At 41.0% G+C, this 16,560-nt stretch overlaps 1 protein-coding gene across 5 annotated transcripts in view; it reads right to left on the minus strand.

Moving 5' to 3' along the window:
• The window catches only part of ehbp1l1a (EH domain binding protein 1-like 1a), a 46,252-nt gene extending 31,641 nt beyond the window's left edge, over positions 1-14,611 (minus strand). For 4 of the 5 annotated variants that reach the window (XM_087837864.1, XM_087837861.1, XM_087837860.1 and 1 more), the window contains exons 1-7: positions 14,336-14,611; positions 5,871-5,928; positions 5,488-5,583; positions 5,349-5,402; positions 3,885-4,063; positions 3,433-3,578; positions 385-453 (exon numbers count right to left, since the gene is read on the minus strand). In XM_087837864.1, coding sequence (XP_087693990.1) covers positions 385-453; positions 3,433-3,578; positions 3,885-4,063; positions 5,349-5,402; positions 5,488-5,583; positions 5,871-5,928; positions 14,336-14,439 — 706 coding nt within the window. In that variant the 5' untranslated portion in view covers positions 14,440-14,611. The remainder of the gene's footprint in view (positions 1-384; positions 454-3,432; positions 3,579-3,884; positions 4,064-5,348; positions 5,403-5,487; positions 5,584-5,870; positions 5,929-14,335) is intronic. The other variant, XM_087837863.1, reaches the window with a different exon arrangement.
• Between the last annotated feature and the right edge of the window lie 1,949 nt (positions 14,612-16,560).

The following is a 16,560-nucleotide window of genomic DNA, read 5'->3' on the forward strand; positions in this document are numbered from 1 at the left end:
ACCGTAATGACTCTAATAAAACTGAAAAGAAAAAATCGCTGCTTTTAGGAAGCTTTAGAATTTTTACATTTGAGCAAATGTTTCAGGAGTTACAGATGTTTAAAAAAACATTGGAAAATGCACGGCGACAGGTTAGGCTTTAGATCAGGGGTCTCTAACTCCAGTCCTCGAGGGATGTTGCAGCAGTGACACATGAAAAAGTTTCAGGACACCGGCCCTCGAGGCCTGCAGTTTGACACCCTGGTTTAGAGGGTTAAAGGAAAGTTGCAGATGCATATATGAAAGTGGGTTTTTGTGTTATTTTTAAGAAAACATATGTAAGTGGAAGAGAGGAACTGAAAGGAGGAAGAGAAATGATAATAAATTCACAGAAGTGAGAATTACCTGTGGGGCCTAATTCAACCACAGGCCTCCAGGCCAGATCATGAACTCTTTCAGTGGAGGAAGCAGAGGCTTTTGTATGAAGAAAGAAAACAGCAGGCAGAGAGATTAAAAGAATGGAAAGCACATTTTATATAGGAAACCAAAAAGGAAGCAGCAACAGTTAAGGAATATAAGTTCAAAGAGAAATAGAATAGAGAGAAGGGGCATAATTTCCTCCCTCCAACATGAGTCTAAGCTAAAAACAGTTTCTAAAAGGCTTCGTTCGTGTGGCATTGATTCCATATCTACCAGAAACAGAACAAATCTGTTCGGAAGTGCCATGAAAAACATATGTGCCCTTTTTCAAGATTTCTTAGTTTTTTCATATTTGTTGTTACAAATCAAGAAAATTTTAATATCAGACAAAGATAAGGAGAATAAATACAAAATGCAGTGCAATACAATAAAGTTATGATTTCATTATTGGAACCAAGCCATCCAAACCTACCATTGCTGCCTTTATTAAATCATGAATTAACTGTGACTAACTGCCTGCAAACTTAATAACTGCTTGTGCCACCCTTGGCAGCAAGAACTACAATCAAGCGTTTGCAATAACTGGCAACAAGTCTTTCACATCGCTGTGGAGGAATTCTGGCTCACTTCCTTGCAGAGTTCAGACTTTTAGCAGATTGTTTTTTAGTCATTCAGAGGTGGACTTGCTGGTGTGTTTTTCAGATGTGTGCTTGACTGTCCTGCCCTGAACTGCTGGCTGGAGATTCTCTGATTTTCTGGATTCATAGTTCCATCAATCATAGTAATCTCTGCTGGTACTGAAGCAGGAAAGCATCTCCAGACCATCCCAGTACCACCTCCATGTCTGACTGTTGGTATCATGTTCTTTTTATTAAATATAGCACTATATTTAGTGTTTTAGTAGCCAAACCTTCCAAAAAGTTCATCTTTTGTCTCATCAGGTCAGAGAATATTTTCTTAAAAGTCTTGGAGGTCATCAAGTAGTTTTTTGGCTAATGTGAGACGAGTTGTTGAGGTCTTTGGGGTCAGAAGTGGTTTTTGCCTTGGAACTCTCTCATGGGCTGAGGCAGGTGAGGCCTGCAGTTCTTTAGATGCTGTTTTGGCCACCTGAATGAGTCGTGATGGTGCACTTAGAGTGATATTGTTGTTATAGGCCGGCCACTCCAGAGAAGGATCGCCTCTGTTGATTGGCTGGATTCCCAAACCCTTAGAAATGGCTTTGAAACCCTTTCCAGACTGATAGAAGTCAATGACTACGTTGCTCAGCTGTTCTCCAGTTTCTTTCAGTCATGGCATGAAGTCCATCTTTTTCTAGTCAGCATCACTTTGTCACGCAGGTTCTAGTCAAGTGATTTCTTGATTCCTAGGTCTGGCAGTAATTAGGCCTGAGTGCCACGATATCTTACAGCATCCTGCCATAACACTCCATTTGTCTCTAACCATCGGGAACCCTCACGCTAACTTTTATCGAGTGGAAAAAAGTTAGCATTCATCCTCCAGCTTCACTGTGTTTATGTTATGCTAGCATAGCTGTGTCGCTAGCGATCACGTAGCACATCATTATATACCAGCTAGCCCAACTTCAGTAACCCTACAAACGTCACTGCTGTTTAGTTTTCTGTCTTCATTTATGTTGGAAGTGACAGCAGAGCTGTACGTTTGAATTTTGTCAAAAATCTCTCAGTCAGAACATGCTATATCATGTTTAGGTGGAAGCTAGCAAGCTAACTTCCTGCTAACTTCTAACTCTGTTAAATGTAACTAATCCTGTTTTCATGGATGCCTGGATGTTAAAATTAATTGTTACACCTGGTAAAGCAGCAACACTGATCATTTTATTAAAGATGAAAGAATTTAGACAGTTTTAAACCCTCAGTGATGCCGCAGTGTTCGTTTGACTTTGGGACCTGAACTGACGGAGTTTAGGACCCAGATTACTCCACGAGGCTCCTGACTACGGTGGCCGTAATACTCCAACAATCCATCAAGTGGTGCGGCTTCATAGCTTAGCAAAGTCGTACTAAAACATGATTTGACAGATTTTTGAGCGCCGTGTACCACATAAAAGCGATCCGAGGTCAGTAAGCACAACCAGAATTCATACATAAGGCGCACTGTTGATTTTTGAGAAAATTTAAGGATTTTAAGTGTGCATTATAGTGCGGAAAATATGGTATACAGAAGAAAAGAATATATCGCAATATATATCGTTACCGCACGTGCTTCAAATTATACCACGATATGGATTTTAGGCCATATCGCCCAGCCCTAAATGGGAGTAACTACTTGTTCACACCGGGCAGGTAGATCTCCTTAGTTTTTAATAAATGATTCATCATTTAAAAGCTGAATTTTATATTTATTCAGGTCATCTTTGTCTAATCCCAAAAAGTTCATTCTGTTTATCTGGACGTCGCGTTTTCAGTGGGAGAAACATTTCGTCACTCAAACATGCAAAGAAACCCAGAAGAAATCAGGAAGGGGACAAATATTTGTTCATGGCACTGTATGTATTAATTCTGGTCTTTTTAGGTCGATATTTGCACTTTAAACCCAATCTTTCTAGCTGCAAATTTTAAAACCTAAAAAGCGCAGGCATGCATTGACTCTTGTAGCTGAAAATATTACAAAAACAAAAATCACTTGTAGAACTATCTAAGATTACCTCAGGTATTTATCCTGATTCATCAGACCAGACCACCCTATTTCATTGTCTCATCATCTAGTTCAGGCCTTTTGTAGGTACTTCTGCTGGTGAACATGTACCAGCACTCTGACCAGTACATATCCATGCAGTCCCATATGCAGCAAACACAGAACCTGAACTTTTGGAGATGATATAACTGTTATCTAGCTCATCATATCTGGGCCTCATCATTACATTTACTATCTGTAGGCACCTACTAAATGTGTGACACAGATAAACCACAAGTTTATCTTCCAGGCTTTGCTTTTACCTAAAAGTTGAGTATTTTGTCTTCTGTCATTTTTAGCCTGGTTGAATCAGTGCACAGGTATCCTCACAAGTCTTACCTGTAACATAAGTAACTTGTCCGGTTCCAAAGTTTGACCTTCTCTCTTCGCTGACTTCATCGTCGCTGTCATTAAAGTCATCCAGATTACCAATATCATTCTGTTTTATGCTCATAAGACTGGCCAAACTCTGCATGTCCTCATCTCTGTGATAAAACAAAGAAATCAGCAGACATCACTACCTTTATCCAGCTCCACTAATATTTTCACATACCTAACAGAAAGTTTTAGATTGCTGATGTCACACTAGATGTTACACAAATTGCTGATCTGAGCGTGCTGTGCTCAAATGTCCAGATACAAATTTAATTTTTATAGACCACATACGGCCATAATCCACCCAGTAAAACCTCAACAACTTAGACATTACGCTGTAAATCTGCAGAGAAAAGTAACCCTCGCTGCTCCTGGAACGTCACAAAAATAATAAATAAAAATGCTTCTTGACTTACGTGGCCTTGCCTTCCCTGAGAAAGATGCACGACAGGTTGAGTTTCAGTGTGGCTTCCACCACTTTCACAGAGAGTGGCTTGAGCGTCAGTGTTAACTCGTACTGAGCTGGTGTGGAGCTTGCATACTTCTTCATATTGACATTAGCTGATGCCAGCACTTTTTTATGTCCTTTTGTCTCCTGATTAAAAAAAATAGAGCTCAAGTTTGAATGCACACACATTCATTAATCCCAAAGATGATTAGTCACCACTCAACAACAACACAACTCAAGGTCTAACCACAGTATGACGTAACATAACATTGCCCCTGCCATCTTTTTACTCAAAATATTTTTATTGAATGATTATGGATACAGTTTACGAAAAAAAAGAAAAGAAAAAGGGAAACACAAAAACTGGTTACACTGAATACAAACCAGAGCTTCTCGTGTTAGAAAATAAGGGGACGAAAAATAAGGAAACAAACAAACAAACAAAAAATTAACAAAAAACCACAACCCAGGAGGAGCTAACAGAAGTTAGCTGCAACACCACTGAGTTTCACGTTCCCATTAACACAGACACACATCAGACCTCGATGGAATAATCAGTTAGTCAGCAGGAACATCCTTAAGCTTAAGGTAAGAGAAGTTTGTCAGAGAAAGACCCCAGATTTGATCAAATGTGCCCTTTTGGTTCTGGATGGAGCAGTGGATCTTTTCAAGACTGAGACACGATATGAGATCAGCCAATGAACATGGGAGGGTGGGGCAGCAGCCTTCCACCTCAACAACATGGCACGCCTAGCCAGGAGGGAAATAAAAGACAGCACCCGAAGTTTTGCCCCAGTAATATACTTATCATCCTCTCCCGCTGTACCAAAGAGAGCAAGTAGGGGCTGAGAGCCAGTTTCAGGCCGGTGGTCTTGTTCAGAGTGAAGAAAACCTCACAAAAATTTGCCAAGGCAGGGCAAGTCCAAAACATGTGGGTTAGTTTGGCATCATCAGACCTGCACCTGTTACAGCGAGGGTCTAAGATAGGATAGATTGTAGCTAATTTGGATTTAGATAAGTGGGCCCTGTGGACTTCTTTGAATTGCAGTAGGGAGTAGCACAGAGCGACGTGGAGTTTAAGGACTGAATCCCAGACATCATCGGACATAGATATGTCCAACTCCCTCTGCCCCACCATCTTTGATAGGGGATTCGGTGTGCTTTGGATCCTAAGCTGTTCTGGTTCTACTTCGTACTTTTCTCGTCCCATCATTTCAGTAATAGTTAGTCACATAATTATCTTGCTATTGCTACTCAGTATGGGTAGATATGGTGAGAGCATCTTCTAATTTAGTTTGTTGTTCTTCCATTTTGGCCCCGTGTCATTACCACAGAACCTCTATGTCCTATTAGCCAGGTAGCCAAGTTTCAGGCCCCAAGTCTTTATGATCATACCACAATATGAAAGCTAGCACAAAAAGATCAGACTTACATTCTCAATAACAAAAGTCCAATCTTTGTCTTCAAACTCCTCTGCAGTTGGTTCCTGTCAGAGCATAAATAATTAGCTGAATGACTAAATGACATATTATATCCCCATCTATAACCCATATAATTAATCAGCTCCATACCTTGAAGAGTGTGACCGTGACATCTAAACTCTCTGGAACCTGCCAAACCACCAGGCCTCTGTAGGGGTTCTGGATTCCTGGCTGCCAGCTGTGCAGCTGACAGAGCAGAAACAGGAAGCATCAAGAAAAGGCTGCAAATCACTAAAGAGGATTATATCGGTCCAAAATGGAAAATGTGATGTGGATGTGCAGCCTTCATGTATTAGGTCAAAATATTTAGTAATGACTATTCCCAGTGTAAAAACTACACCATCTGTCAGATGCTCACGTAGAAACACTGGTTTTATATTATGAAAAGTCAAATTTTGTTCTTAAGTAGCGCTGGCACAACTAGCTCCTTTCAGTGCTTTGTAAAGATGCTCGTTTGTTTCTCCTTTCATTACCTTTGTGCTGTGACGTCTGCTCCTTCTGATCCACACCACTCTCAGTTTGTCCGGTTGCCTGAATAACAGCAGAGTGTATATTGTATTTTACTGTATTTTACTGTATTTTACTGTATTTTACTGTGTCTGGCAGCATACAATGAGTATATTACAGCAACAACTAAAATCCCTTTTCAACACAGACTGTGCAACACTGTCTTACACACAGATAAACAAGTTAACCAGTTTCTGAATGAAAGTTTGACTTTCACTTCAGCCAGGCTGTAGATTTTTTTCTCCAGCTTCATGTTGGTAACAAAAACTTCAAGAACATTTACTCCTGCACCATCGAGAGCGTCCTGACGGCAAACATCTGCACCTGGTTTGGGAACAGCACCAAGCAGGACAGAGTGGTCTGCAAAGAGTGGTGCGCTCAGACGAACGCATCATTCAATCAGAGCTCCCTGACCTGCGATCCATCTACACCAAGCGGTGCAAGTCTGAAGCTAGGAAGATTATGATGGACCTCTCCCATCCCAACAATGGACTCTTCTCACTGTTGAGGTCTGGGAAGCGCTTCCGCTCCCTTAAGGCCAAAACAGAGAGAATGAGGAGGAGCTTCTTCCCCCAGGCTATTCGGGCCCTGAACCGGGTGTAGGACTGGACTCTCACACACATCACATCACCACACATTTCCTATAATTCCTATAATTTATAATCTTTATAATCTCCTTCTGCTATTTGCACAAATTTTGTAGTAACCTGTAAATTGTAAATACTGTAAAACTTTTTTTTTTCTGTCATTTAATGGTCGGGCATTGTACAGCTACAAGCATTTCACCCCCCATGTCATACTGTGTATGGTTGTGTGTGTGTGACAAATAAAATTTGAATTTGAATTTGAATTTGAAAAGTCCCAGGCTGTATGTGAAATCTATTTTTTACAATAGACACTGACTCTGTTGTGAGCAGAAACACTGACATGTTTTGCCTGTTTCATTGCAATCTGTGTGGCAATGATGATGGCATCTACGATTTGGTCAGACCTTGTGTAAAACACACAAGGACACACACACATACATGCCAAACACACAGAGGACAAAGACAAAAGGGGAACCTAAATGGACAAGAAACTGAAACATACAAGCGCAATCCCAAAAGTAAGGACTCCCACATCGACCGAAATGGGGATACTGTAGAAAGATAAACAGGTTGTGTCCATGTCATAGCTGCTCACCGCCGCCGCCGCAGAATCTTTCAAATGTTCTTTCAACTTTGGGAACAGGTGAAGTCCAGACTGTAGGGTGGATGGGTGAAGTTTCAACCAAAGTTTTGCAACAGAGCGACAGTTTGACGGGCGACGTGTGGATGCGCGGTGTCGTGGAGAATGCTTACGCTCTTGCTCAGCATTCGTCCTCTCCAGTTCTGAAAAGCCCTTCTGAGTTTTTCCAGTGTCTCACAGTACCAGCCATCAAAGTCAACCAACAAAACCCCCTTTCAGTCCCAAAACACAGCTGAGCACTGTGCGTAAGCATTGTCCACGACATCACACGTCCACACATCGCCCGTCAAACTGTCGCTCTGTTGCAAAACTTTGGTTGAAACTTCATCACCCATCCACCCTACAGTCCAGACTTCACTTGTTCCCAAAGTTGAAAGAACGTTTGTCCAGAAGGCGATTCTACAGCATCGGCGATGAGCAGCTATAAGATCGGCATTATAAAACTACCAGGCTGATGCTCAGTGGACTGAGGCATAGTTGCATTATCACAAACAGGCATGGTGCAGGAGAGAGTGGACTGGTTCTTATACAGCACTTTACACAACCTGTAGACTCGATCATTCGCATAAGCACTTTTTTCTACGCTGTTTCCAATCTAACATTCAGTGGATGCATCGGAGAGTAACATGGAGTTAGTATCTTTCCCAAGGATTTGGCATGCAGACTGGAGCACCATCCAACCACCAACCTAGTTAGTAAGTGACCTGCTCTACCACCTGAGCTACACCCCTCAACCCTCAGTGAGCGACTAAGTCCGTAAACTCATCAGAAAAGAGTTTACAAGGTCAAGGTTCAGAGCAGGTTTCCCATAGACATCTATGGGTAACGGTTAGGTAGGTTTGGTATACTTAAACAGGATGTTTTAGGTTTAAGGCACCTTCATGTTCCTTTCAGTTTCCAGGCTGAAGCTGAGCCCATCGTTTCTACAGCATGGGTGTGGGCGAATCATTTAAGCTTGTCATAAATGACATTTCTGTGGCATCACAATCATTGTACAAGTCTATCAGAAGAATGTTTTAAATATGGATCAGCTAGGCTGTATGCTCCTCAAACTGTGAAGCATCCTCTAATATGGTTACACTGTAACACTGTGCATTTTAAAATGAGGCAGACTACATATGAGTTATACATCATTCCTGGTACCTGTGAATGTTTTCTTTCAGGCGTTTTTGTCTCTACAAACCACTGAGTTGCTCACCACCACAGGCCTGTACATTTATAGGTCAGCACAGAAACATGTCTGTTATAAATAGTGCAGCAGGTGTTGCTCTAAGCTCTGTGAAGCGTGTTGTCCATTTCTGTCCTCTGTCCGTTGCTTTCATTCTCACAGTATCTCACCAAAAGCAGCTGGTTAGTTGATCATTTGGGCAAGTGTTCAACAGTTTTCTGCTTTATTCACTGTATTTGTTTTTGATTTAGAGCAATTTGGTTATGCTTCATGACAACTTGACAACTTGTAGTTCTGGGAATCTTTTCTATCAATTATGATCAAAATAGTTTTCGTCAAAGCCAAATCAGTCCAGAAATGTGTTTACATGATGAATCTGCTTATAAAAAAAATTTATTGAGATCATTTTAGTCGGAGGTCAAACTGAAGCATGTTGTTAACTCTTGTTGCAAATTAGACAGTGTGACTGGGTGGTAGACGACCTCGGGGTCACATCTGGCCCTTTAGTTGTCTGCGTGCACATCTGCATGTTCCATGTCCTACTGTCGTTGTCTGGTTCTCACTGTACATGTCACTTCCTGTCTTACTTTGAAGGTGCCTCGTCTCATGCGTCTGATTGGCTCCAGCTGTGTTTCCCCCCGTTTCTCGTTCCCTCATTATCCTTGTATACTTCAGCCCTTCGTTTCACTCTGTCCGTTGTCGCGATCTCCTTCATTTCCCTGCTGTGTGTTCTGCCTGATTAGTTCAGGCGTAGTCCCAGTTTAGTTAGTTTTATATTTCACAGCTGTGTCTAAAATAAAGTCCTGTCTGTGAGTCTGCAGTGAGATCCTATCCTGCCTGCTTCACACAGACATTCATGACCGTGACATCAACAAATACACAGATTCTCCTTCAGCCGCCTTTCACTGGTCTGCATTGCCCCGATGTTTTCAGGAAGAAATACGGACCTATGTAAACCCTCTGCTTACTACATTACTCACTCCTTCACTGAGTGTCCTCAATCTGAGCTGCTAATCTGCATTACTCCTGGTATAAAACTTCACTGACATGAACTGGCTGCATCTTTGTCCTATATCCTACAGACATGACCAAACATTTTAGCAGTGACACAAAGTTTGTTTCTTATGCACTTTGCTGCTTCAGTTTTTGTTTCAAATAACAAGAAGAAAAAGAAGAAGAAGAAGAAGAAGAAGAAGAAAAAGACAAAGAAAAAGAAAAAGAAGAAGAAGAAGAAGAAGAAGAAGAAATGTATAATTGTAGATCATAAGTTTCAAAAACTTTTTGCTGGGAAATAAATAAAAGTTTAGTTTTAGTCGTGGTGTCAAAATCTTTGTCCTGTGTGTTTGTAGAACGTGGAAATTATGTGATGCAAACAAACATTGTAACATTTCAAATCAACGTTATGGTTCATTACTTTAAAATACACAAGACAACTAGTCACACTGGTTTTACTGTAGCTGGGACTGTAGTTATGACTTCTAATTTGAGTTGGTGTGTCACCGTTTTAGCTTTGACATTTAACTTATTTCAGTGTTAAACTTTTGTGTGTGGTTTTATTTCTCCAGTGAATATCGGCTTTGATCTAATTCTCTTGGCATGAAATCCAGAAAAGAAAGTTCTCTGGGACAAAATAAGGGATGCTTAAAACCACCTCAGGCACTCTCAGCCCAAAAAGAAAGGACGTGATTACATGATAATTACCTTTTACAGTGTACTGTCATTAGATTTCCAGTAACACTGCCTTAACAGACACCACTGACCCCAGTACAGAGCATGTAAATGTGGCAAATCTCTCTAAACTACCACAAAGCACAAACAGTGTGAAAGGAAGGCCAGCCAAAATACAAGCCGGGGCCAGAGGACTGAAAACACATGTTGACTGCACAATGACTAACGCCAGTGGAATTAAAGGAACTCCTACATGCCAAACCTAAAACAGCAGCTCTAAAGCTAAGCACAACATCCCCTGTATGGAAATGGCCAAGAGGAACATGTTTCAAGCTTGTCCTGAACACTGAAAACCAGACTAATCATCCAATCTGTTCAGGAGAAGAGACATGCCGAGCAAATACCAAGATTTTAGTTTTCTGGAAGAGGCCAATGGGGACTGATGGTTCATCCATGAAGATGTCTCTGGCTCGTAGAGTCAGTTATAGATCTACCTCCCAAAGAATTTTCTTCACTTGGCAAAATATTGTAGTTTTTCTTAAAGAATCTGGCAATCATCATCCTAATCATGTACTCCTTTATATTCCTTCATTCTCATACCAAGATACCAAACTCAAGTTCAACATCTGGGATCAGGTCCAAATATCTGATCTGATTAATCTGTCGTGGAATAATGAGAGAAAAAAAGGTCCTTATCTTGCCAAAACAAAACTTTTAGTGACTGGGCCAGTTGGATTTTTGGGTTCATTTAAGGCCCCATCTCTCATTGGTAGACTCATTTAATAATTCTGTTATTTAGATTTGTGCACCACTACATGCTGATGTTTCACAATCACAACAACAGTGGTCAGTTATATTGTAAAGTAAAGACCCTCCACCCTATAATAATAGTCAGATGAATAGTAACAGTGGGAAGGAAACAAACTCCCTTTTAACAGGAAGAATCCTTCAGCAGCATCAGGCTGAAGGAGGGACAGCTACCAGCTAACAGCCAGGACTCGCTGGAGGTGAAAGGAGGGAGACAGGACAAAGGCAAGCCAGCCCTTGCAGCCTACATCTATTGCAGCATAACTAAGGGAGGATTCAGGGTCACCTGGTCCAGCCCTAACTATATGCTTTAGCAAAAAGGAAAGTTTTAAGCCTAATCTTGAAAGTAGAGATAGTGTCTGTCTCCTGAATCCAAACTGGAAGCTGGTTCCACAGAAGAGGGGCCTGATAACTGAAGGCTCTCCCTCCCATTCTACTTTTAAATACTCTAGGAACAACAAGTAGGCCTGCAGAGCGAGAGCGAAGTGCTCTAATAGGGTGATATGGTACTACAAGGTCATTAAGATAAGATGGGCCTGATTATTTAAGACCTTGTATGTGAGGAGCAGGATTTTGAATTCTGGATTTAACAGGAAGCCAATGAAGGGAAGCCAAAACAGGAGAAATATGCTCTCTCTTTCTAGTCCCTGTCAGGACTCTTGCTGCAGCATTTTGGATTAGCTGAAGGCTTTTCAGGGAGTTTTAAGCCTTTAAAACATTTTTTAAGGATACACAACCATAATTCATATTTGTTTTTGCTTAATTCTTAATTGCCAATATATATAATCAGTGTGTGACACCAAGGAGCCACTAATCTGAGAGAGTGTCTGACCTTATAAATGTATGATTAAATAAAAGAAAATGTATTGAGTATACTGTGATCAGTTTTAAAGAAAAACAGTAAAAGAAAGTATTCCTGTAACTGGATTAAAAGGGATTGTGCTAAAAGATATTCATGTAAGAATAAGATCATGATAGAGAGGTTGTATAAACTAATGGAACATAAGGAGAAATATGCGACTGAATGTTCATATACAATGAAACTTTCTATGGTAAGAATAACATGGAAAAGAAGAAACTGTAATGAAGCGATTTTAACATTTAAAGTTAGTTTTAAATCATGTATGATGAAAACTCAGACAGACAGAGAGAGGATGATGAGGTACGGGTGGACAGAGGTGAGACCAGACGTTATCTTAGACAATGTGACATAAAAAGGGGGAAGAAAGGAGGAGCAGGTATAAAAGCTTTGTGCAGAGTCGATAAGAAGAGCAGTTCAGAAGAATCGACCTAAGATGTTCACAGCTGGAAGCTCCTCCTCATGCCTGGCTGTGCCCATCTCTCCAACCTCCTTCTTCACAAGGATCCGAACAAGCTCAGCATTAGCTTACAATGGGTTCATTAGACACGTGTAACTGATAATATTTTCTGATTAGTATTATTTGGTTCTGCTTTTGTTTTGCTCCTATTATATTGCTTTAATAAAATATCCTTCATTAAATGGTTTTAATTGTGGGCCTTTACAAAGGGACTGGTAAAGTATTAATCTACATCACCATGAGTAACTCTTACAGGTTAATCCAGCCCTCCTCAGGCTTCCAGGACGCTAAATTTAACCCAGTTAGTTACCAAGTGCACCAATCTAGAGGGGCTGCAAACGGGCTGCTGACAGCTGGGCCTGTACCGGCTCTGTCACAGGAAGAAGGGTAGGCATTCGGGGGCTTTTCAGGCAGTTAGTACTGGGCTAATCCCCACACCCAGTAGCTCCATCTCAGCTCTGCTTACTGGGTAAGACTCACAGCACCAGAGATTGGGGTTGGTTTTTTCCCTCTACGAATAAAACAAGCTTTTTTACACTGACTCTTTGGAGATGTTTTGAGCTAAAGCATGATTGGAGATCGACCTGCAATTAGCTAAGACAGCTGAGGCTAGTGATGGCTGTTTAAGTAACGCTGCCATTATAGGCCTGTGGTTCGTAGGCGATGGATTGAGATAGATTAATCATATTTTAAAATTGAAGCAGTGATTTATGGTAGGACATATTATAGCAGTCTTGAAGAAATTGGTTTTAATAGACACATGATGATTACTGAGGTTAATGCAGTAGGATCAATCAGACAAAGTATTGAAAGTAGCTGAACATATTATATATCTGGTGATCAGTTATTTTTTCTCTAATTGTTAAAATGTTATTAGTAATGAAATGAGTGAATTCAATACTCTGTTCAACAAAGCACTGACTTTTGTCCACCAGTGCTGAAGAGTAACCCTGGGGTCATTCTTATTTTCTTCAATTAATGATGAGGAGTGACATGTCACAGCTTTACTGAGCTTTTAAATAGAGCAACAAACTATCTTTCCTGGGGAAATGACGGTATTCTAAATTAGTGAGATGCTACTTCATCTCAAGGTGCCCGTTTGAGAGTTATACCATGGAGTCTACGTCTGATTTGAGGCTTTCTTTCACAGAGGGGCCACAGTACCCAACAACCATATGACCCCCTATGAGCAAGCACAACAGTGGGAAGGAAAAACTCCCTTTTAACAGGAAGAAACCTCCAGCAGAACCAGGCTCAGGGAGCAGAGAGTAGCGATGAGGAATTATGTTACAGCACCTTCCAAAACATAGATGAAATCTATTCCCCAGGCTGTCTTTATGGTAAATGTAAATTTTGTTAAGTAATAAACAGACAAAATACTCTTAAATGTGCACTTTCTGTGCCACATGTCAGAGATCCAGAGTGTGATTAAAGTGGTGGCTGATTTATTATACAGCCCAGCCTCACTAATGTGACCAGTTAATGTAAAGTCAGCTGGTGGTGGCCCAGCACTCACCCAGAATCACATTAGAAGTGTGTCACAAAAACACAAGTGTTTGAATCTGGTTAAAGCGCTACTTCATAAAAAGGTTTCCTCATGTTTTTAACTCCTCCCAATAATTATTGCAGACCTGGGCCTGGCCACAGATTTCTTATAAGAGGGGAAGTTTTTATCCATGACCTCAGTGTCCAAAAGTCTACTTTCAGCCAATGACGATGGCGTAGATGCTTCATCCTGCACACGTGACACCAGCAGTGACACTAAACTGCACCACCACTCACTCCCACAGCCACGACAGATTTTTGGCTTGACCCGTTGCCATGGTTATTGGGATGCCGCAAGGTAACAATTACAGTTCTCTTACAGTATATGGAGAAAACAAACACGGAAGTAATGGGGCGGGCTCTCTCTGCAGCAAAACAACGCTTTTAGCGTTTATTTTTTCTGAACATTAAACTGAGGTATTGTACCGACGACCGGTAATTACATGGAGTAATTGTATTATGTCTGTCAATAAGACGTTAATGCGCAGTGATAAATACACCGGAAGTGTGAATGATACACTTAGTTTCACAGGTTTTACTCGCCGAAATGAGAAGTTCACACGTCTGACCGGAGTTTGGCATCACTCTCTCTGTCAGTCTCTTTAACGCTCAGCGAGCACACCACAGAGGAGTGCCGGGGTGCGCAACAAATCGACAGTTATCAAATACTGACAAATATAAGTATTATATCACTCACCATTTATTTGTACATTCAATGATCAGCTCTTGAAACGAAGCCGCAAACTGGAATTTAGACGCCCTCTTTCCTACCCGCTGGAGCCGTTTCCAAACCGAAGTCATGCTCGATCCTGTCACACACGCTGAAGGTAAATCACACGGAGGACAGGTGTGTCCCCTCTTCCGTGTTCCTTCACCGGGGAGTGGATGGGAGACTCCACCTGCCTCGATGACAGATCCTCACCAGTGCTCGCTCCGTTGACACGGTACAAAACAAATACTCCGGTCACATATCGTGAAGTTAACGCGGACAAACCGGAACCCTCGTCACTGGGACTTTCAAAATAAAATCAGATGTCTCTTCCAACTTCCACCCATCCAAAAAGAAGGAAGTTTACAGTTTAAATCTCGTCGTGAGCATTTAAAACAAAGGTTTTAACAAACATAATGATACATTTTCCATTAGAATGCTTATATTTTGGCACAAATACATAAATAAATAAGAGGAAGTCAAAGGATACCGTCACAGGGCGAGCAGCCAAAGCACACAGAAAAGCCCCACCCAGTATTTACACTGTGGTTTCACTGTTAATCACACTGCCAGTAAAAGTTTGGACACACCTTTTTATTTAATGTGTTTTCTTTATTTTCATGAATGTTTACACTGTAGATTCTCACTGAAGGCATCAAAACTATAAATAAACACATGAAATTCTGTAGTAAACAAAAAAGTGTGAAATAACTCAAAACATGTTTGATGTTTCAGATTCTTCCAAACAGCCTTTGCTTTGATTCCTGCTTCGCTCACTCTTGGCGTTCTCTCCATGAGCTTCATGAGGTCGTCTCCTGAAATGGTTTCCAACAGTCTTGAAGGAGTTCCCAGAGATGCTGAGCACTTGTTGGTCCTTTGCCTTCACTCTGAGCTCCATCTCATCCCAAACCATCTCCACTGGGTTTAGGTCAGGTGACTGTGGAGGCCAGGCCTTCTGGTCAGCACTCCATCACTCTCCTTCTTGGTCAAACAGCCCTGACACAGTCTGGAGGTGTGTTTGGGGTCATTGTGCTGTTAAAAATAAATGATGGTCCAACTAAATACAAACTGGATGGGATGCATGTGGCTGCAGGATGCTGTGGTAGCCGTGCTGGTTCAGATGAATGCGTCCTCAGCAGCAGAGGTGACTCTTGTGACCATGTCAGGTGACGACATCATGAAGCTCACTGAGCGACAGCCGAGGGTTTGCAGTGCTGTCAACAAAGCAAAGGGTGCTGCTTTCAGGAATCTAAAATACAAGACATATTCAGAGATATTTATTAATGTGTTTTGCTACATAATATCTTGCTTCATATATTTGAGTTCTTCAGTTTCTATCTACTATCTATCTTAAGTATCTTAAGTAGTAACTTATGTCGGTGCTGTGCTTTTTGGAAAACAAATTTCCCAGAGGAACCCACCCGAGGGATGAATAAAGTTTTATCTTATCTCTTATCTTATCTCTAGTAAAAATAAAGAAAAAACATTAAATGAGAAGATGTGTCCAAACTTTTGACTGATAGTGTAACTTATGTAATTTGGAGATGTGTTATTTAATGAAAGCTGTTCTCTAACCCTATTAAACTTCCTGTTTCACTACAGTTATAACTATGGGTGCCTTGACATAGCTCAGATTAGTTTAACACGTCACACATGCAGTGGCTTCATATCCTGGAGGATAATCTGATAATAATAACATTGTTGCTGTTGTTCAGATGTTTTAGCAAGGAGTAAATGTGAAACACAAACTAACTGGCAGGAAACCTTTCCCTCTGTCATGAGTCCCCCTCAGCTGGGGGGACTTTTCCACTTTAGGTGTCAGTCTATTTATAATCTGTTGCTAGCACATGAAGGATGTAATGCAGCTTCTGAGGCACACACAGTGGCATTAGCCTTTTATATTTGTTACATGCAGAGTCTAAAGAATGATGACATTGGTAAATTATTTTAACAAAATAAACATTTGAGAGCTAAAAGTAACATATTTTATCATTTGTAAAAACATTTAAAGAAAAACTTTGACTAGGGGATTTTCACCTTATATTACGTTTATGCCAATGTATGTATCATGACTTCCTTTTTTCCAAATCCAGCAGACCCAAATCACTATACTGGGAGAGTAATGCCCAACTTTAGTGGCAATCAGGGATTGGACCAGTAAGGCCTCCAGTGACCTCAGATAGGGTGAGGAGCTTGGTCATTTAGGAGAGTCT

The sequence above is a fragment of the Neolamprologus brichardi genome, chromosome 3, assembly GCF_056152115.1.
Source record: "Neolamprologus brichardi isolate AB-2024 chromosome 3, ASM5615211v1, whole genome shotgun sequence".
NCBI classification, from domain to species: domain Eukaryota; kingdom Metazoa; phylum Chordata; class Actinopteri; order Cichliformes; family Cichlidae; genus Neolamprologus; species Neolamprologus brichardi.